Raw genomic sequence first — 22,173 nt, 5'->3', positions numbered from 1 at the left:
GGCTGGCTGATAAGTGCCAGGCAATGACGATCTCCAACAAGAGAGAGCTTAAACACCTCCCCTTGACATTCAGAGGTATTACCATTGCCGAGTCCCCCAATCAACATCCTTGGGGGGGGGGGTCACCATTGACCAGAAACTCAACTGCACCAGTCACTTAAATGTCGTAGCTACTAGAGCAGGTCAGAGGCTGGGTATTTGCAGAGAGCGGCTCACCTCCTGACTCCCCAAAGCCCCTCTACCACCTACAAGGCATAAATTAGGAGTGTGATGGAATATTCTCCATTTCCCTGTAACAACATTCAAGAAGCTTGACACCATCCAGGACAAAGCACTCCACTTGATTGTCACCCCCTCCACCACTGACCTACTGTGGCTGCAGTGTGTGCTATGATTCTTCAGCACCTTCCAAACCTGTGACCAGCACCACCTATAAAGAAGAGGGGAAAAAGTGCATGGGAACACCATCACCTCCAAGTCTCACACATCCTGATTGGGACATATTTTGCTGTTTGTTCATTGGCGCTGGATCAAAATCCTGGAACTCCTCAACCGCACTGTAGGAGCACCTTCACCACACGGACTGCAGCAGTTCAAGGAGAAGTCTCTCCACCACCTTCGGGGCAACTGGGGTTGGGTATTAAATGCAGCCTTGCCGGCGACGGCCACCTCGAATATATAAAAAATAAATGATCCGTCCTTTGGTGAGGCATTAAACCGATCTGGTTTTATCCTTTTTGTTTTAATTTAAGAATTTCATGTTATAAAAAAAGTCTTTTTTTGGAATGTGTTTTTTGCAAAAATAAACATTTCCTCCCTCTTACACTGTTATTTAAACATGATGTCATGAGATGTAAAACCACTGCTATTTATAATTCTCTCCTACACAGATCTGATTCCACTCAACAGATGATGTACAAATGGATAAAAATAATGTGTGGAGGAGCCATTAGTTGCTCAAACTCCGCACTCCCACCATCCTCCAGTATGTAACTCTGTGGTGCATTACGGATGGGGTTGAAATAACTCAGGCTGGAGTTGAGAGAGACCTGGGAGTTGAGGCCAATTCATTTAAATATATTCAAGAAGGAGTTGGATATATTTCTTAAGGCTAAAGGGATATGGGGAGAAAGCAGGGACAGGGTACTGAATTTGGATGATCAGCCATGATCTCATTAAATGGCGGAACAGGCTCGAGGGGCCGAATGGCCTACTCCTCCTATCTTCTATGTTTCTATGTCCAGTCCTGGTCAGACCCACCTTGAGCACTGTGTCCAGTTCTGGTCAGACCCACCTTGGGCACTGTGTCCAGTTCTGGTCAGACCCCACCTTGGGCACTGTGTCCAGTTCTGGTCAGACCCACCTTGGGCACTGTGTCCAGTTCTGGTCAGACCCACCTTGGGCACTGTGTCCAGTTCTGGTCAGGCCCACCTTGAGCACTGTGTCCAGTTCTGGTCAGGCCCACCTTGGGCACTGTGTCCAGTCCTGGTCAGGCCCACCTTGGGCACTGTGTCCAGTCCTGGTCAGGCCCACCTTGGGCACTGTGTCCAGTTCTGGTCAGACCCCACCTTGGGCACTGTGTCCAGTCCTGGTCAGGCCCACCTTGGGCACTGTGTCCAGTTCTGGTCAGACCCCACCTTGGGCACTGTGTCCAGTTCTGGTCAGACCCCACCTTGGGCACTGTGTCCAGTTCTGGTCAGACCCCACCTTGGGCACTGTGTCCAGTTCTGGTCAGACCCCACCTTGGGCACTGTGTCCAGTTCTGGTCAGACCCCACCTTGGGCACTGTGTCCAGTTCTGGTCAGACCCACCTTGAGCACTGTCTAGTTCTGGTCAGACCCACCTTGAGCACTGTGTCCAGTTCTGGTCAGCAGGAGATAAGAGGGTTGGAGGCAGAGCAGAAAATAGTCACGAGGCTGATCACTAGTCAGAGTTATGGGGAAAGGCTGGAGAAACTTGAGCTTTTCAGCAGTGTCTGAGGTAATCTTGTAGACCTATATAAAGAAGTAAACAGAATAGAAAAGGTAAACCAGAATACTATTGAATTAATTTGCGAAATTGGAATGGGGACATAGAATTAAACTGCTACATGTTGAATTTAGGATTGATATCGGGAATTTCTTCACACATGGAATGGGCTCCCAGACAGGTTAGTGGAGGTGAAAATCCTGGAATCCTATAAGAACCAATTGCTGCTGTAGTTGGGGGACTTTGGGGTATGTTGGGATGGATGAGCTTCATGGGCTGAGTGGCATTTCTTCCCCCATGATTACCATGTGGTCTTGCTCAAAGGAGATGTCAAGAACTTTGCACTTTGGCCCTTTTGGTTTCAATGAGTATCCACATTGACCGAAATGGAGCCCTTTGTCCAAACTCTCTCCTCCCCCGGTACTATGGTTTTATTTTGAAAGTTAAAAAGAAAATCCAGCTGAACTAGAAGGTGTGCATTGATTAAGAAAGTGAGCATAGTTGACTCGAGTTGAGCAGGCTACAGAATTATGATGAAATGGAGTGACCTTAATATGCTAATGTTAGTGTACACACCGTGTAAATGTGATCAGGACTGTCTGCTGAGAATCACGTAAAGGAAACAACTTTTAGCTCCAAGACCGACCTGGGCATATATGTTTCCAAACTGCCCACTTTGTTAATTCAGTTCCGTTCTTGTCGGGCAGTGGGGAGGAATGGGAGACTTGGTGAATAGCCAATTTCCCATACAAACTACATCACAGATGTTGGTTCAAGGTACGACTTGTAACACTACGGGGACGAGCAGAATTTCAGGATGTTGCTGTTTTTGAACAGGGGACTAAGTTTTGAAATTTGCTGTGTTTAATCATCTGTTTAATCTTCCTTTTTAAACCTGATAGATTATGTGTCAGACTATAAACTGAGTTATTTTGTCTGTCAGTTGGAGAGTGCGAGGTATCTCGTGCTGTTTCCACTGATTTTATCAGCAGTATATTGTTCACCCCAGGTACGCTACACTTTTGGATACATTTTGCATAAAGTTATGCTTCGGTGCATAGGGGGCAAGAACTTACTTTTGGGAACAGCCGTGTGCATGAGTGAAGAACATCCAAATAGTAAACATGGGATTGGCCCTAAGACACAGTGGACATTGAGCTGCTTTCTCTCCAGTTCTGCTTTGCTAATCTCTGCAGTAAAGAGTTGCATGTGTATATAACTTTTTAGTTTGCAAGTTTTCAAACATAATAGCATGTGGTATATCAGACTAGCAGGGCATTGCAGCTACTGGTCAGTGAATGGATATGGACCAGAGGAAGATGAGCTCTGCTGATGTGTATAAATAAGAGCGAGAGTGATAATTCTGTTATGATTTGGGGATAGTCGGTCATGGGTAAATGACAGTGTAACAAGTTTGAATCCTGCCTCCAAATATAGATGCAACAAAAATCCTTTTATTGTGTTCAACCAAGTCCATATACACACCATGTCTTTAAACTGTAGCCATACAGGGAAATAAACCATCTAACCGTGGTTTATTTCCCCAGGTAGAGAAGTTGTTGTACCTTTGCAATCCTGCTTTTCTTTACAAATTGTTAAAGAAAAGCCTGAGAACTTAGTCTGTTTCTCACGGAATAGTCATTGCTGATTGATTGTGGTATGGCAAGTGTTATTGTGAACAAGACCCCTAGAAATGATGTATTTCCTACAAAACAACAGATGCCACTTGTTTTTATCCTATCTTCCATTGTTTCATCTCCTTATCTCAAAACTGCCTTGGCTAACTGTTTCCTAACGTGGCCATGAAAACAAGTCCCGAATCTTACATCCTGTGTTTCAGCAAACAATTAAAACAGTGTCAGCTTAATAGTACCCATACACATCAAAACCTAAAGCATCCTGTGAACAAACACTTTCAACCATTTCATTAAGTAAAAAGAAACCAAAAACTTTAATCCTAAGAGATTAAACCAAATCCTAATCCTACGTATGTGTATATATATTTATATACATAACTAGGGTATCTTCCAATAGGAGAGTTGGCACCAAGCACCAAGCTTCTAAGAGTTCCAGGAGGATCATTCTGTGGAGCAGAGGGTGTTGAGCACCAGAATAATTCCCACAGTCCTGGAACTGGTACTCTGCAGGTGTGCTGGTTTTTAACAGTGCTGCTGTGAATCTGATTCGGTGATCTGAAGAGTTCATTCTCCAGTTTCGCTTGTGTTTTAATACGTATTTAAGGAATTAAATACTTTAATGAGCCGGTGTAAATGCAGCTGTTGCTTCTGCCTCGGTGTGCAGCTCTCTGCTTTTCATATTTACGTTGCTGCTTTGTGTTTGTGTTTTGTGGCTACGAGTTCTTTGTTATTCATCCATCAGCTTGTTTGCATGTGGTTCCGGTGCTCCTTGCTGGAGTTAATCCGGGTGTGAGCTCCCCGTTATTCCGCTGGTCGATCAGTGTGCGGCTGGTGACTAGAATCTCGGGTGCTCCAAGTGATGCTCTGTATCACAGTGGGGGATTACTAAGCAATGGCTTAATTAGCAGAACGTACCATCGCTGACACCTTCTATACCACCAAGGATGAGCAATAATGTAAAACATTTACCATGAGATGTTACGAAAACAAATCTTGTGAGCTCAGTGGATAGAGCCACTGATTGGTGAGTTACTGAATTATACAGACTTAAAGACTTTCATTTCTATCGCGTCTTTCACGACCTGAGGACATCCCGAAGCGCTTTGCAACCAATGGAGTACTGTTGAAGTGTAGTCACTGGTGTAATATAGGAGGTGTGGCAGCTAATTCACGCACAGCAAGCTCCCACAAACAACAACGAGGTAATGACCAGATAATCTGATTGTGATGTTGGTTGAGGGATAAATATTGGCCCAGGACACTGGGAAGAACTCACTGCTCGTCCAATAGTGCCGCGGGATCTTTTACGTCCACCTGAGAGCAGGCTCCAAATATTGGTTTAAGTTCTCATCCAAAAGGCAGCACTCCCTCAGTACTGCACTGAAGTGTCAGCTTGGATTATGTGCTCAAGTCTCTGGAGAGGAACTTGAACCCACAACCTTCTGACTCGGAGGACAGAGTGCTACCACTAAGCCCTGGCTGACACTAATGAAGGTGCGGCTCTCGAAGCTGATCTTTGTGGTTGCTGTGAGCCCCGAAGCACTTGGAGAAGTTGTTGGGTTATCGGTGGGTGAGCCAATGACTTCCCAGTGCGTGCTTTGGGAAGCTTAACTCTGCATCTGAACCTCTGAATACAGGGTTCGAATTCCCCTCGGGTGGAGCAGTGTGTGAAACTTTCTGCATGGAATTTTCAATCTGATTGAGCGGAGAGTTACTGCTGGAACAGCTCTGTGCTCTCTGATAAACAACAGTCTGACTGCAGCACGAGCAGCTCTTGTGGTGCTGATCTATCCTTGATCCTATAGAGTACTGAGAACCTGGCTCCATCTCTTCAATATGGGGGGCGGGGGCGGTGACACAGGCATGGAGTAGGCAATCCTCCTTCCATTCAGCGGTCCACAGTGCTTTGAGTCCAGAAGCAAGGGATGGGTTTTCTCTGTAACCAGAAGATACAGGATTTATAGAACACTGTGCAGAGCTTCCTTGAGGATTTGTGCACTCCAAACACCTTTTCCATTCATTTTCACCGCTTTTATGCAGTTAACGTGATGAATCAAGTTGGAGCTGATTTGTAAATGAGGGTCGTTTGATACCACTGTAGGAGAGATGGGGACGATGTCATGATCCATCTTTCTCGGCCTATTATTGAGTTGGTATACTTGGTGCTGAGAATAGTGAACCTTGTGTCCAGTCAGCCCTGCCCGGGCCTGGAGTGCGTTTGGAGCTCCTGTCTGGTGTGGAATGAAGTATTTTGCCGAGAGTATAATCTGTCTCCACAACCCTCACTGATTATCCTCTACAATTTATATAACCTGTTTAAAGCAAACACTCCGCACCCTTCAGCTGAGCGGAGCTCGTTGATTTAGTGGGAGACGAGTCAGAATTGTGTTGTGTAGAGTTTAGGGCATGTTTCTGCTCTGAATACTGACTGCAAAAACTGATGTGGGAAACAGTGCGACTCTGAGGAACAAATGGCGAGTACAGTTTCTCAAATACACATGGCCCAGAAATTCGGGTCGGGGGCTTCCCGCGGGTGCAAGCCCCCGACCTGCACTTACCTAGCGCGCCAGCCGTTGAGCTGTGGGCCCGCGTGGGATTCCGATCCTGGGCCTGCTCCAGCTGCCGGCGCGCAGTGCTTGCGTATCCCAGGGGCGCAGTTAGTTCGAAGCGTCCCCTGGGATCACATGGGACATGGGGAGCCAATCGGAACAGGGAATGCTTCATTCATAAGTTTGACAGGAAGTGCTGTCAAACTTAGAAACACTACGAGCCCCAAAACATCACTAAATCTTCAAATACATTTTTAAAAAACCATCACATTTTTAAAATAAACTATAAATTACATGAAATAACTATTTTAAATAATTTAAATTTTTTGGAAAAAATAATTTTATTTTCTAACGGGGTTAAAAATAAACTTACCTTTCTTTAAAATATTTAAAAATGATAAACCTGTGGGGGGAAGAATGTTTTAATTTTAATTAATTCACCACTTACCTTGTAAAAAGCAGGCCTTGCGACTGCTTTTTAAATGTGTAACTTCTGGAGACGTACCCTCCCGGGAAAACCTGTGGGGGAAAAAAACCGTAAGTTCGATGGGCACGCGCAGCCTCTCCTGCGCACGTGTTCGACCTCTGAACCCCTTCGTTCAGGGGAATGGAAGTGCCGGTTTCCCACGCATGCGCAGTGCATGCACGAAACCGGCACTTCCATTGGGCCCACGGGTGAGTACCCCATGCGTACTCGCCCATGGAGACCTGAAGTTCTGGGCCAATCTGTCCATGTGCAGTAACTGAGGCACACTGATTTACGTAATGCAAATGCGTCTAATCAAGCCACCATAGGGGTTTACCACAGACTGTTTAATGCTCTGGGAGGGAAATGCACGGAACACAATATACATGAAAAAAAAATGATTTAAGCAGCCGGTTTTATATTTGCTGTACCAGTCACTTCTGAATATGAGCGCGAGTTCCTGAGTTTGGGGAGGGGGGTGGGTTCTGACCGGCTTGGTTTTCCTACAGCAGTGTATGTGGGGAATGAAATTGCCAAATGGCAGTGTTTCACTGTGCTTGGGCTTCACACTGGCTGCAGTGTTGCTGCACAGAATATGAAACTGTCTCTGAACTTTATTAAAAAAAAGATCTGGAGCAATTTTAGCTTTTGAATGTTGGTTAAAAAGCTCATTGTCCTATCAGCTCTTTGGTAACTTGGTAAACGTAACCGCTGCTGTGAGTGCCATGGAGGCTTGCACACCTAAGAGCTGGCACTGTACTCGCCACTCTACAGCAAGTACAGGTGTCAGTGGTAAGCAGTGTAAAAGGGCTGCTTTATACCTGCGAAGCTTGCGTATGGAACAAGAGAGCCAGAGGCTCGTGAACAAGGTGTGTAGCGGGCCACAAGAAGTAGGAGCAGAAATAATGTAATGAGTAAGCTACAGGTGGGAGCCGTACGGTCTTTGTGTCAGACCTAGATCACTCTATAGCCAACTTTCTTTGTCTAACGATCCTGTGACCGGACTGAGCGTGTCAGAGTTCCTATGTGAAAGGAGTCTGGTATTTTGGCATGGAACTTGGCAAGATTCAATCTTGGCACAAGTAGAAATGAAAGAAAACACTGAAACCAACAGTAATGTTAAACTGTCACAGCGCAGGACAGCTGCCTGTGCTTGTCCGAGTAGGGCTGGGTTCAGTAAATCTGCTACTTATTCTGTGCAGGTGGGATTTGAGGGCAACATTGTAAATCCAGAAGCACCTTTTTACCCCAGTGTCACCAGGAATAGGTCTTTCTCAAAGACCTTAGGCACGTGTGCGTTTTATTTAGCAGGATCTGGAGATAAAACTCGAGTGTGGTACACACAGAGGATGGGGAGGGTTGTATGTACATTGGAGCTGAGCTCCTATCAGATTATATTTTTTAAAATGCGGAGAATGTTTTTGGCTGCTTTCAGCTGTTCACTTTTTTTCTAAAAAAGGAAATGTTGGCCCGCACTGATGCCATCTTGTAACAGCACAAGCAGGCTCTATGAACGAGCCAGAGACTTGTATGGTAATAGAAAGTACTTTGCAAAATTAGACTGGTCTCCTTAAATACCTGCTGCCTAACTGCAAATCTGAGACACCTGTCACACAGCCAGCTCCTTTTTAGTGGATGTTTTGTGTGAATTTAGTGCCATCAATGTTCAGGCACATGCTGGGAACCCCAAGCACCGAGGTCAGGTGTATAATGATTCAGTGCAGTGCTGTTACTCTGTTTCAACAACATCCTTGGCTCCCATCTCCGAACAGCTCCCCTGTACTGCACCAGTGTGATATTTCCCCAACAAGCCATCCTGTGGCCTGTGAACTCTGCTGCCAACTTGGTGCCATGTTAGGCCATTGGGTGGACACAGGCCAAATGCATTTCTTACAGATAGAGGAGACTTTCTCCCTGTTGGTCTTGGCTGGTTTTGTACCTAGATCGCAGAGATGAAAGGCCGGTGTCTAAGCTACTGTTACTGTTGTTTGAAAGTGGCTCAGAGGTGCCAGGCACTAGTGACACAAGATAAATGGGCATGGTGATAACTTTATAGTCTAAAGTGTTTAAAAACCACAGGAACACTCCAGGGTCCAGTGTATCCAGCCTCCAGTACCAAGAGTGCTGGTTTTGGGTTGAGAGCAATTAATGAAATAAATCAGTTTTTCTTTTTACAGCCTCAACGTACCCGTGTATCAGGGAGGAGTGAGCGAGCGAACAGCTACTGATTGGGGTGCTGAGCAACCCTCCCAGTCACCACCTACACTGATGGTGCAACCCTCCCAGTCACCACCTACACTGATGGTGCTGCTGGGTGCTGAGCAACCCTCCCAGTCACCACCTACACTGATAGTGCTGCTGGGTGCTGAGCAACCCTCCCAGTCACCACCTACACTGATAGTGCTGCTGGGGTGCTGAGCAACCCTCCCAGTCACCACCTACACTGATGGTGCAACCCTCCCAGTCACCACCTACACTGATGGTGCTGCTGGGTGCTGAGCAACTCTCCCAGTCACCACCTACACCGATGGTGCAACCCTCCCAGTCACCACCTACACTGATGGTGCTGCTGGGTGCTGAGCAACCCTCCCAGTCACCACCTACACTGATGGTGCAACCCTCCCAGTCACCACCTACACTGATGGTGCTGCTGGGTGCTGAGCAACTCTCCCAGTCACCACCTACACCGATGGTGCAACCCTCCCAGTCACCACCTACACTGATGGTGCTGCTGGGTGCTGAGCAACCCTCCCAGTCACCACCTACACTGATGGTGCAACCCTCCCAGTCACCACCTACACTGATGGTGCTGCTGGGGTGCTGAGCAACCCTCCCAGTCACCACCTACACTGATAGTGCTGCTGGGGTGCTGAGCAACCCTCCCAGTCACCACCTACACTGATAGTGCTGCTGGGGTGCTGAGCAACCCTCCCAGTCACCACCTACACTGATAGTGCTGCTGGGTGCTGAGCAACTCTCCCAGTCACCACCTACACTGATAGTGCTGCTGGGGTGCTGAGCAACCCTCCCAGTCACCACCTACACTGATGGTGCTGCTGGGTGCTGAGCAACCCTCCCAGTCACCACCTACACTGATGGTGCTGCTGGGTGCTGAGCAACCCTCCCAGTCACCACCTACACTGATGGTGCAACCCTCCCAGTCACCACCTACACTGATAGTGCTGCTGGGTGCTGAGCAACCCTCCCAGTCACCACCTACACTGATGGTGCTGCTGGGTGCTGAGCAACCCTCCCAGTCACCACCTACACTGATGGTGCAACCCTCCCAGTCACCACCTACACTGATAGTGCTGCTGGGTGCTGAGCAACTCTCCCAGTCACCACCTACACTGATAGTGCTGCTGGGTGCGGTGCAACCCTCCCAGTCACCACCTACACTGATAGTGCTGCTGGGTGCTGAGCAACTCTCCCAGTCACCACCTACACTGATGGTGCTGCTGGGGTGCTGAGCAACTCTCCCAGTCACCACCTACACTGATGGTGCTGCTGGGTGCTGAGCAACCCTCCCAGTCACCACCTACACTGATGGTGCAACCCTCCCAGTCACCACCTACACTGATGGTGCTGCTGGGTGCTGAGCAACTCTCCCAGTCACCACCTACACTGATAGTGCTGCTGGGGTGCTGAGCAACCCTCCCAGTCACCACCTACACTGATAGTGCAACCCTCCCAGTCACCACCTACACTGATAGTGCTGCTGGGTGCTGAGCAACTCTCCCAGTCACCACCTACACTGATAGTGCTGCTGGGGTGCTGAGCAACTCTCCCAGTCACCACCTACACTGATAGTGCAACCCTCCCAGTCACCACCTACACTGATAGTGCTGCTGGGTGCTGAGCAACTCTCCCAGTCACCACCTACACTGATAGTGCTGCTGGGGTGCTGAGCAACCCTCCCAGTCACCACCTACACTGATGGTGCTGCTGGGTGCTGAGCAACCCTCCCAGTCACCACCTACACTGATGGTGCTGCTGGGTACTGAGCAACCCTCCCAGTCACCACCTACACTGATGGTGCTGCTGGGTGCTGAGCAACTCTCCCAGTCACCACCTACACTGATAGTGCTGCTGGGGTGCTGAGCAACCCTCCCAGTCACCACCTACACTGATGGTGCTGCTGGGTGCTGAGCAACCCTCCCAGTCACCACCTACACTGATGGTGCTGCTGGGTGCTGAGCAACCCTCCCAGTCACCACCTACACTGATGGTGCTGCTGGGTACTGAGCAACCCTCCCAGTCACCACCTACACTGATGGTGCTGCTGGGTGCTGAGCAACTCTCCCAGTCACCACCTACACTGATGGTGCAACCCTCCCAGTCACCACCTACACTGATGGTGCAACTCTCCCAGTCACCACCTACACTGATGGTGCTGCTGGGTGCTGAGCAACCCTCCCAGTCACCACCTACACTGATAGTGCTGCTGGGTGCTGAGCAACCCTCCCAGTCACCACCTACACTCTGGCTCTTGGGATCAGCAGCACACTTTGGGATATACTCATCGTTTAGTTAGTTATTATTTGGGCTCTTGGCCAGTTTGACCATTATTACCAGAGTCCTCATACGTGAGAACCAGGAATGCTGCTGAGCCATTTTGAGGGGCTTTAAAATCTAATTTTTAAATAACATTTTTGAGGGTGATTAATGGGTTAATGGGCCCCCTGATTAATGGGAGGACTCCTACTCTGCCAACAAGCATGAAGAGTGTCTATTCCTGCATAAAGAGGGGAGAAAGTTGGCAATAAATAAACGGAAGCCTTTTCTGGGTTGAGATACTGCAGCCAGACACTGAGGGGATGGTGCTGCTCGTGTTCTTTCTAATGGGCTCCTGTTGGGCACAGTGAGTCTTGGAAACCTATTGCCTTGTTGATGAAAGTGTGAACCAGCAACTGCACAATCACGCCGGCTAGCTGGAGCCTTTATCTTCTGGTTTGGGTGGTCGCAGATACTGTGGCTCTGATGCTCCTGAATAGGTCAAATAACAGCGGATCCAGTTCGAGGTTTACTCTCCATGGTCTTGTGTTTGCAACATTAAAATTGGATGAAGTTATTTATAAGTTTTTTAAAAATCAACAAAGTCTCTGCGTTTAAAGCTGTTTCTCCTTATTAACAGTATCCTGAGCTGGAACAAACAGGATACGTGTGATTTCACTGCTGCTGGGCATTTTACTGAAGGTGTTTTTTGTCTTAAATTTTCACTCCAAGTCATTGACTCTTGTGGTGGGGAATGGTTACATGGATGCCCTCTGGTATCCCACCCAGATAACCATGATTTATCTGTGAGCCTCAATCCTGAGTATCCCTGAGTTTTCAATCAAACGAGGGCCATAATAGCCAAGTCTGTCGCGGGGTGGGCCTTGCTTTGCTCTGCTCTGTCGCCCGAGGTGGGTGGTGCTGTGACATTAAGGGGCGCTTTGAATCAACGTAGACCAGAGTGAATGCATTAGAGGTTTATAGAAGGGTGCAGGGAGGGATTGCTTTGCTTTGTTGGTTTATGAATATTTGGAACTTTATCCTCTCTGTTCATTGTGTTAAAGGACAGAATCTGGCAGCCAGCACTGCCATTTACAGTATATTGGACCAAAATAGCTGCTTGTATGATCCTTTTCAATTCTCACTAAGCTACCGCGAGCCACGCTGGTCACAAACTACTGTCCGCCTACTCTCTGTGAAAGATGTCTATTGCAGTTATTGTATTTTGTGTGTAAATATACACCCATTGGCACACTTATACCATGGACTGAATAGTGTTTGTAAAACAATCGATCTTCTGTTCTGTTAACCATCCTCTTGCTGTGAGTATACCTGGATCTTGTGTTGGAAACGCACACTTGGCCACTAAATTAGACGATTGTCCGGCAATGCTGATTTGACTCCACTTAGTGATGAGGCTGGACTCAGACACTGAATCCCAAGCCATACTCGTTGTGTTGAATGTGCCCAGTTTCTCGGGTTCTGATGTTCAGCACAGTGAATGGAATCTGTTGATTTCCAGACTGAGACACAGGAGCAGTGTTTTGGAGAGAGAGTGTTTAATGCTGTGTTTGTTTCAGTTGATTTGCTGAATGAACAGTTCAATACACTGGTGTGACAGACTATTCATCAGCTTGTACCTTTTTCTCTTGTGTTATAGAAATGAATGCTTTTGGTCAAAACTGTGGTAAGGATATTGGTGCTACCCCAGTTCACTGCTTGGGTTTTGTTCACTCTCAGTTGCTGCTGGCAAGGTACATTTTATTGCCCATCCCCAGTTGTGAGAAGGTTGGTGATGAGCAATTGTTTTATGAGCATTGTTTTTACAACTCAGTGGCTTGCTAGACCCTTTCAGAGGCATTAAAAGTCAACCATGTAGTGTGGGACTGGAGCCGGGTGTAGGCCAGATCGGGCAGGTTCGCTTTCCTGAAGGACATGAGTGAACTAGTTGGGTTTTTATGACCATCTGGCTGCTTTTGTGCTCATTTTTCTGATGCCAGCCCACAAATGACCAGATTTACTGACTTTAGTTTCACAGCTGAGCCCACGTGAGCCGTGTTTGTGCCGTAGAGTGTTGCCGATTGTGTTGTTGGGGCCATGCCAGTGGCACAGCAGAAGATGTCTGATTAACGAGGGATCTTTGCGTGCAGTGTCCCTGCGGAGAAATGATTGGCGCACCGAATTGTACACTCCCACAAGGTGCGATGTGACTGGACTGGTCCGATAGCGACCCCGCGGAGGGAGTGGATGAGCCGGTGAGGCTCGGGCTTGACGCAAGGGTTGTACGTCCAGGTCACTGATGATGCCGTGTGTGAAATCTGAAGTACATTGGCTCCTAATAACCAACACCTATGTGGAAGCAATGAATGGTTTGTTCTATTTGTGTAAACTTGTGCTCATCGCCTCCTGGTTTTCCTTGCAACCGAACGCGAAGTGTTTAAAATCTAAAATACTTTAATTCCACTCTCCTATAGCGCACATCCCTGGGATTTGAACAGGCTCCTGTCTTAATGTGCTGTTCAGCTTCCCTGAGCCATGTGATTGGATTAGTGACTGTTTTTACTTTAATTCTGCTGATTTACTGATTTATTAATAGTGCGACTGTACCTAGGACTGAGAAGCCCGACACAGCTGGAGGAGAGAGCGTGGCAGCAGTGACTCGGGCACTGGTCTCCCTTCCTCACCCTCATAAACTTCAACTCATCCAAAACTCTGCTGCTGGTATCCTATCCCACACCAAGCCCCAGCTGCCCATCATCCCTACTTTCATTGGGGAACTGGGAGGTGATGTCTCAAATACCTTCCCCCTTTCCCAAACACACTCTTCCTCTTGTGCATCCCCCTCCTTTAGCCCGGCCATTGGCAGCCCTGCCTTCAGCTGGCTAGGCCTGTGCTCTGGAATTCCCTCATTGAAACTCACTTCTTTGACCAAGCTTTTGGTTATCCCTCCTAATACCTTTCTTTGGCTTGGGATCTGTTTTTCTCCTTGTGCCTCTATGAAGTGCCTTGTGACATTTTTCTACATTAAAGGGATTACAAATGCATGTTGTTGTATTGAAGAAAGTATTTTGCCTGCATTCTTGTAATCCCTTGAGTAGATAACGGAGTGTACAGAGAGTTTCACTCGAGAGACACCTGTCTTTTTAAAAGCCAGCGATCCTGTTCCCCTGAGGTTTTTTTTTTGGTTTTGATCTTCATCTTGTATTAAGTGAGCTTCATGAATTCTTGCCTTGAGCTATTCCACACTGAGTGCCATGGGCTGAGCTCTGGTGAAACGGCTCCACATGCGTACTGTCACACCAGAGAGACTACTCGCTGGTGGGCTCTGCCTTCCCTCCTGTTCTGCGTATTATTCATGAATATATGTTTGGTATTGGACCCTTCTCATCTTGCAGCCTAGCATTAACCAAATCTCTTGTCTGCCTGACAATACTTCAAATGTAGGGTGACTACCCAGTCGGACCCTCCTGAGGGAAACATTGAGCATTCATTGTCTCCGAGCCACACTCGATTGTTGCTCCTTGCTGGGATCCTTGCTCAGCAAGCATCATTCGCTACAATGGAAGGCTTTATTTTGTGCTGGAATGTTGATCAAAGAGCAAATGACTAACGGTCATTGTAAGCAGGTTGAGGCAGGACTGTTCTACAGGTCACTCTGTGTGGAAACCCAACCTTTCTGCAGGATTTATTGCCAATCTGCACAGCAAAGTACAGTAACTTCCAGAGTGCAAGATGTTTCTTTCTTCTTGCGATGTGGGTGATGGTGGCAAGCCTTGCATTTCGTGCCCATCCCTAGCTGGACTGGTGACTGGCTTGCTAGGCCACCTCGGAGGCCATTAAGTGTCGATCACATAGCATAGGACCAGAGTTACTAATTGGCCAGACTGGGTGGGAGTGGAGTGAACCAATTGGGTTTTTACAACAATCTGACAGCTTCCGGGTCTTTTTTCACATGCCAGCCAATAAATGACCAGATTCATTGAATCCAGTTTCCCAGCTTTGAATTCGCAGCCTCTGGGTTTCTAGTCCTGTACGGTAACCACTAGGCTACCATTCCCACTATGAACTGGTACATGTTTCCTGTTCTTTGATAGTTATTTTGTACATTAAAAAAAAAATCACTGAATGATTCAGCGAAATGAGAAATAGACATGGACGATCTTTGACCCCTCAGCTGCCACACTGCTTTGTGTAGGTGGATGGGGAGGAGTTTGAAAGCGGGAGGTGTGTAGTCTGAGCTGCAGCACTGGGAAGAGACGGTGTAGTCTGAGCTGCAGCACTGGGAAGAGACGGTGTAGTCTGAGCTGCAGCACTGGGAAGAGACGGTGTAGTCTGAGCTGCAGCACTGGGAAGAGACGGTGTAGTCTGAGCTGCAGCACTGGGAAGAGACGGTGTAGTCTGAGCTGCAGCACTGGGAAGAGACGGTGTAGTCTGAGCTGCAGCACTGGGAAGAGACGGTGTAGTCTGAGCTGCAGCACTGGGAAGAGACGGTGTAGTCTGAGCTGCAGCACTGGGAAGAGACGGTGTAGTCTGAGCTGCAGCACTGGGAAGAGACGGTGTAGTCTGAGCTGCAGCACTGGGAAGAGACTGTGTAGTCTGAGCTGCAGCACTGGGAAGAGACTGTGTAGTCTGAGCTGCAGCACTGGGAAGAGACGGTGTAGTCTGAGCTGCAGCACTGGGAAGAGACGGTGTAGTCTGAGCTGCAGCACTGGGAAGAGACGGTGTAGTCTGAGCTGCAGCACTGGGAAGAGACTGTTTTTCTTTTAACAGTTTGAAAGTGAGCCTGTGTGTTTTGGGGAGGAGGTGCGTGGGGTCCAGGCCTGGTATGCTCATCCATTTTTGTTTCTTTTGCTAGATGAAGATTTCTTTCAACGATTTCAGCCTGCACACGACATTCGAGTACCCGTCTGAGAGCTCGCTCATTCAAGAGGGAGAGTCTGAGGAGAGCGACGACGAGGAGGAAGAGCCGTCCTCGACATTCTTCTTCCCGCGTCCCAGCTATACCAGCTCTCCCACGACTTCAAGCAGCCCCTTACGGACGAATACCCTAACCTCAGGTATGTGTCCCGAACTGGAGTGCACGGCAACTACCAGGGGGCAAGCCCCTGGAGCCTCCAATCTCTGGTGAAGGGTACGTACCCAAATCATCGTCGTATGTCCTCTTTCGCTACAGACGCCGACCGCCCTGTGAATGTCCAGTAGTTTCTGTTTCGATCTCTGCCAACTGGGCGATGAGTTTGGGAGAGCTGCAATCCCTTGCACTCATCACCCAGTTGTCAGATGGTCCACAGATAAGTGCTCACAATTGAGCAGTAAACTGGCATTCTCCAGCAGAGAGCCCGTAAAGATCGCTGCTGCAGGAACAAAAGTCATATCTGTGCAATCCGGGTGCTTTCAATGGAGATGAAAGCAGTGTGTTTTTCAGAGTAGAGGGACCCTGTACTTTATCTGACCTGGGAGTGCTTGATGCCAACAGAAATGGAAGAGTGTCCTGCTCCCAGCACAAACATTCCTCACCTTGATCACATTTCTTAATTTATATTAAAGATGGAGAAAGAGCTCAATGGATTGGTTTGGTGGAACAGCAGTTTGCACCCTCCGAGGAGCCCTCCATTGCAGGGCACCTGTAGAGCAGTCATTCTGCGGTTGGGGAAAGATAAAGCGCAGTCATAGTCCATCTTTACAAATCCAGCACATCAGCTGGGGGACTCCCTGCTTCCCAGTCTGGATGTCTGCAGCGCATCCACAGCGGGACTGAGTGGAGGAGACGAGAAATGAAACCCAAAAAAACAGCAGCTGATAAAAAAAAAACTTCAGACTGGGCTGAAACACTGGCTGAATGCAGTGTGATGGTGAGAGGGGCACTCTCTATACCAACAGGCTGTAGTATTAGACTGGTCTGTATAGCACGGTGATGGTATAGAGAGGGGTTCTCACTAATGGGCTGTAGTACTAGACTGGTCTATACAGAACGGTGATTCAAAGTGCACAGAGGTGGGGAGAAGTCACTGTTGGGTTTTTGTGGGGGTGAGTTCAGTGTTGTTGAAACCATAGCATAGGCCTGTTCACTTTCCGTCACCTTCGTCATTCTTGCTGTTTTATATAGTTTGAACTTTGAGAACAATTATTTTGAACAATAAAAATTGGGGTAAAAGTACAAATCTTAGTTTATTCTTGGTGAATGGCTTGCTCTGAACATTTATTTTCATGAGAAATGTTCCCTCATGGCAGGGTGTTGATCTGTTTGAGCCCAGCTTTGTGTTCCAGGCTGAACTGGAGCAACAGCACTGCCCAGTGGCTACAATAGGGTACTGCAGATTTGTCCTTAAACACACAGATCAGCAAAGGACTCAGAGAAATTGAAGGTGCATCAAAAAGAAAATTTCGAAATAGGGATAGTAGATGAGCTGTTTCGATATTGGTGGTTTTGATGCTGCAGGGCAATTGTTGTTCTATTGACCATCTGGATCACAGAATGTGAAAGCAGGCAAGCCAGGCAACGCTCGATGTACAGTGAGCCAGCTCCTGCAAGAGTAAATAGTGATCACTATTGAGTGAGAGACTGATGTGCAGGAGGGAGAGTGAAGGAGATACTTTAAAAATATAAGAAAGTGATGGGTGATAAATGCCATTTAGCTGGGTGCTTATCTATGGAGTTGGGTAGTAGTGTTTAATACAGGGTGAGCAGTGGAGCGTCAGTGGTGGGCCCATCAGGCATTTAACTGGGAGTGGATCACCTATACTTAGCTGGGCATGGGTCAGTGGATGGGGCAGGTCGTGGGTGTGGGGCAGGTAGTGTTATAGTGGGTGTGGGGCAGGTAGTGTTATAGTGGGTGTGGGTCAGTGGATGGGGCAGGTAGTGTTATAGTGGGTGTGGGTCAGGTAGTGTTATAGTGGGTGTGGGGCAGGTAGTGTTATAGTGGGTGTGGGACAGGTAGTGTTATAGTGGGTGTGGGTCAGTGGGGCAGGTAGTGTTATAGTGGGTGTGGGTCAGTGGGGCAGGTAGTGTTATAGTGGGTGTGGGTCAGGTAGTGTTATAGTGGGTGTGGGTCAGTGGGGCAGGTAGTGTTATAGTGGGTGTGGGTCAATGGATGGGGCAGGTAGTGTTATAGTGGGTGTGGGTCAGTGGATGGGTCAGGTAGTGTTATAGTGGGTGTGGGGCAGGTAGTGTTATAGTGGGCGTGGGGCAGGTAGTGTTATAGTGGGCGTGGGTCAGGTAGTGTTAGTGGGCGTGGGTCAGGTAGTGTTATAGTGGGCGTGGGTCAGGTAGTGTTATAGTGGGTGTGGGTCAGGTAGTGTTATAGTGGGCGTGGGTCAGTGGTTGGGGCAGGTAGTGTTATAGTGGGCGTGGGTCAGTGGGGCAGGTAGTGTTATAGTGGGTGTGGGGCAGTGGTTGGGGCAGGTAGTGTTATAGTGGGTGTGGGTCAGTGGGGCAGGTAGTGTTATAGTGGGTGTGGGTCAGTGGTTGGGGCAGGTAGTGTTATAGTGGGTGTGGGTCAGTGGTTGGGGCAGGTAGTGTTATAGTGGGCGTGGGTCAGTGGAGCAGGTAGTGTTATAGTGGGCGTGGGTCAGTGGGGCAGGTAGTGTTATAGTGGGTGTGGGTCAGTGGTTGGGGCAGGTAGTGTTATAGTGGGTGTGGGTCAGTGGTTGGGGCAGGTAGTGTTATAGTGGGTGTGGGTCAGTGGTTGGGGCAGGTAGTGTTATAGTGGGTGTGGGTCAGTGGTTGGGGCAGGTAGTGTTATAGTGGGCGTGGGTCAGTGGGGCAGGTAGTGTTATAGTGGGTGTGGGTCAGTGGTTGGGGCAGGTAGTGTTATAGTGGGTGTGGGTCAGTGGATGGGGCAGGTAGTGTTATAGTGGGTGTGGGGCAGGTAGTGTTATAGTGGGTGTGGGTCAGTGGTTGGGGCAGGTAGTGTTATAGTGGGTGTGGGGCAGGTAGTGTTATAGTGGGTGTGGGTCAGGTAGTGTTATAGTGGGTGTGGGTCAGTGGATGGGGCAGGTAGTGTTATAGTGGGTGTGGGTCAGGTAGTGTTATAGTGGGTGTGGGTCAGTGGATGGGGCAGGTAGTGTTATAGTGGGTGTGGGTCAGTGGATGGGGCAGGTAGTGTTATAGTGGGTGTGGGGCAGGTAGTGTTATAGTGGGTGTGGGTCAGTGGATGGGGCAGGTAGTGTTATAGTGGGCGTGGGTCAGTGGATGGGGCAGGTAGTGTTATAGTGGGTGTGGGTCAGTGGGGCAGGTAGTGTTATAGTGGGTGTGGGTCAGTGGATGGGGCAGGTAGTGTTATAGTGGGTGTGGGTCAGGTAGTGTTATAGTGGGTGTGGGTCAGGTAGTGTTATAGTGGGTGTGGGTCAGTGGATGGGGCAGGTAGTGTTATAGTGGGCGTGGGTCAGGTAGTGTTATAGTGAGTGTGGGTCAGTGGATGGGGCAGGTAGTGTTTTATAGTAGGAGTGAGTCAGTGGTCAGAATCGGGGAGGTCCTCTCCATCACCAAGGCTGCCTACTTCCGTCTCTAACATTACCTGACTCCGCCCCTGCCTCAGCCCATCTGCTGCTGAAACTTTCATCCATGCTCTGGTTACCTCAAGACTTGACAATTCCAATACTCTCCTGGCCAGCCTGGCATCTTCCACCCTCCATAAACTTGTGCTCAGCCAAAACTCCGCTGCTTGTATCCAGGTCTCCTTCGCCCAGCACCCCTGTCCTTGCTGACCGACATTAGCTTCTGGTCTGGCAATGCCTCGATTTAAAAATTCTAATCCTTGTTTTCAAGTCCCTCCATGGCCTCGCCCCTCCCTATCTCTCTAATCTCCTCCAACCCTCTGAGATCTCTCCAATTCTGACCTCTTGAGCATCCCAGATTTTCTTCACGCCACCATTGGCGGCCGTGCCTTCAGCTGCCGAGGCCCTAAGCTCTGGAATTCCCTCCCTAAACCTCTCCACCTCTCCTCCTTTTAAGATGCTCCCTAAAACCTATCTCTTTGACCAAGCTTGTGGTTCCCTGTCCTAATATCTCCTTATGTGGCTCGGTGTCAAATTTTGTTTGATAATCGCTCCTGTGAAGCCCCTTGGGACATTTTACCACGTTAACGGCGCTATATAAATACAAGTTGTTGTTTAATTGGGTGTTGGTCGGTGGACACAATGGAGAATTGATCGTGTGTCGTAGGCCCAGTCTTTCCACATCTGCCAGATGAAGACCTTGTTTGATTACTTCAGAGATTGCTGTGCACTGTTAAGGAGGTACAATACAAAGCACACCGGCATTTCGATATGATGCTATCACTAGCTGGGACTTCACCAGGCAGTTCAGTACTGCCTTCACCTCACTCATTACTGGTTTGAAAACTTACAGAAATCAGATTTTCTTTCAAGGAGAAAAACCAGTTGCTATTAATGTTCAGTCAGTGTGATTTTCATTGTGGTCTGTAGCAGTCTTTGATGTAATAACCGAGGGAGACACGGGTTATTTAAAGAAGGAATAAAGGAGCAGACATTGAGATGCTTTTGATGAACATGCTGCCTTCAGGCGGATCAGAGCCCGGCACTGGTGAACGGTCCACAGACTGCGTCACCTTCCCAACTTCAGTGTGATTTCAGTCCTGTGATAGTCAAAGGTTTTGAGCTGCTTTGGTGTAAAGTTTCATGTGACGTACAGCAATGTTCACCTGGTGGAGGTGTGCTCTGGGTTCTCACACTCCACGGGATAATGTGCATTAAGGTTAGCAGTGCCCACAACATGGTACCCAGGTGAGCCATTAGGATCTGATATGATTCCAGACTTAAAGCTAATGATTTTTGTCCTTTCTTCCCTCTCCTCTCGTTCTCCCTTCCTTCCACCTTTTCATCCAGCCCTGTCAAACTACACTCCTAAACATGCAATGCCATTCAACACGTGGCAGGAACAGAAGCTTGATGAAAACCTTTCTGGTCGGGACAGCTCTCTGCAGGATATAGAATCCACGACAGAGGATGACATGGTGAGTTTGTGCGGCCATTGAGTTTGACTGGGCTGTGTGAACACCAGTGGTGTGTGTATCATGGGCTCATCACGTGACCATCCAGTTGAGATCCAAAATACTGGCAGGAAAACCATGGGTATGCGACTGGGCTGTTGCATGCAGGAACGTGTGATCACAAAGCTGTGCTCTGGTCTGTAATGGTCCGAGTAACATAGCAGGACCTCCTCGCTGCTCCTTCCTAAAGGAGCATCAGGAGCTAAATTAAAATTCAGGACCTTGAGGGTTGTAATCTCTGGATTACTACCTGAACCACGATCTAATTGGCATAGGGAGAGAGAGATCAGGAAAGTAAATACGTGGCTGAAAGACGAGTGGGAATTGGAGTTCCATTTCATGGGACACTGGCACTACTACTGGGATAGGAGGGAACTGTACCGCTGGGACAGGCTCCACCTGAACTGGGCTGGGACCAAGGTCCTAGTGGAAAGGATAAATAGGGCTGTAGAAAGGACTTTAAACCCATAAGGGGGGTGTCGGGTATAAATAATAACCTAAAGATTTTAAAAAAAAGTCAAGAGTACAAAAAGTGATAAAAATAACATAAACTCAGGGAACAGAAAAGATTATAGGAAGTAATAATAAAATATCTTAAAAATGTGAAAAATGAAAACACATTAAATTGCTTGTATAGCAATGCACAGAGCATCAAAAACAAAGTGTGACCTGAGCAGGGTGGGGCCAGTTATCCAAATAAGAGTTCTTTACATAATTACACAGGAAATAAAACCGATGACTTGGCCTTTAAGCTGTATTTGTGCTTCTATGATGTAGTAGCCATTATAGAGAGCTGGCTACAAGCTGGGAGTGAAATATTCCAGGCTATCGGATCTTCAGAAAGGACAGGGAATCTGGGGAAAAGGGAAGAGGAGTGGTAATATTGAAAAAGAGAAAATCACAGCAGCAGAAAGAAGGGATTTCAGTCCGGGTGAGCAGGCAGAGGAAACACGATGGGTAGAATTAGGGAACAGCCAAGGGTACAAGACTGGTCGGAGTTGCTACAGACATCCTGACAGGAATGGGGGGTGTATAAATATAAATCAGAG

The 22,173-nt window shown here is 48.1% G+C and overlaps 1 protein-coding gene across 1 annotated transcript in view; it reads left to right on the top strand.

Moving 5' to 3' along the window:
* The window catches only part of tprn (taperin), an 82,096-nt gene that overhangs the window by 50,539 nt on the left and 9,384 nt on the right, over positions 1 to 22,173 (top strand). Inside the window, exons 2-3 of the mRNA XM_085965933.1 lie at positions 15,970 to 16,171; positions 20,961 to 21,088. Of these exons, the coding sequence (XP_085822059.1) occupies positions 15,970 to 16,171; positions 20,961 to 21,088 (330 nt within the window). The remainder of the gene's footprint in view (positions 1 to 15,969; positions 16,172 to 20,960; positions 21,089 to 22,173) is intronic.

Source organism: Somniosus microcephalus, chromosome 23 (assembly GCF_052327205.1).
Source record: "Somniosus microcephalus isolate GS21.2 chromosome 23, FLI_Smic_1.0, whole genome shotgun sequence".
NCBI lineage: Eukaryota > Metazoa > Chordata > Chondrichthyes > Squaliformes > Somniosidae > Somniosus > Somniosus microcephalus.
The sequence above is the reverse complement of the archived record's forward strand: the minus strand, read 5'-3'. Positions and strand labels throughout refer to the sequence as shown.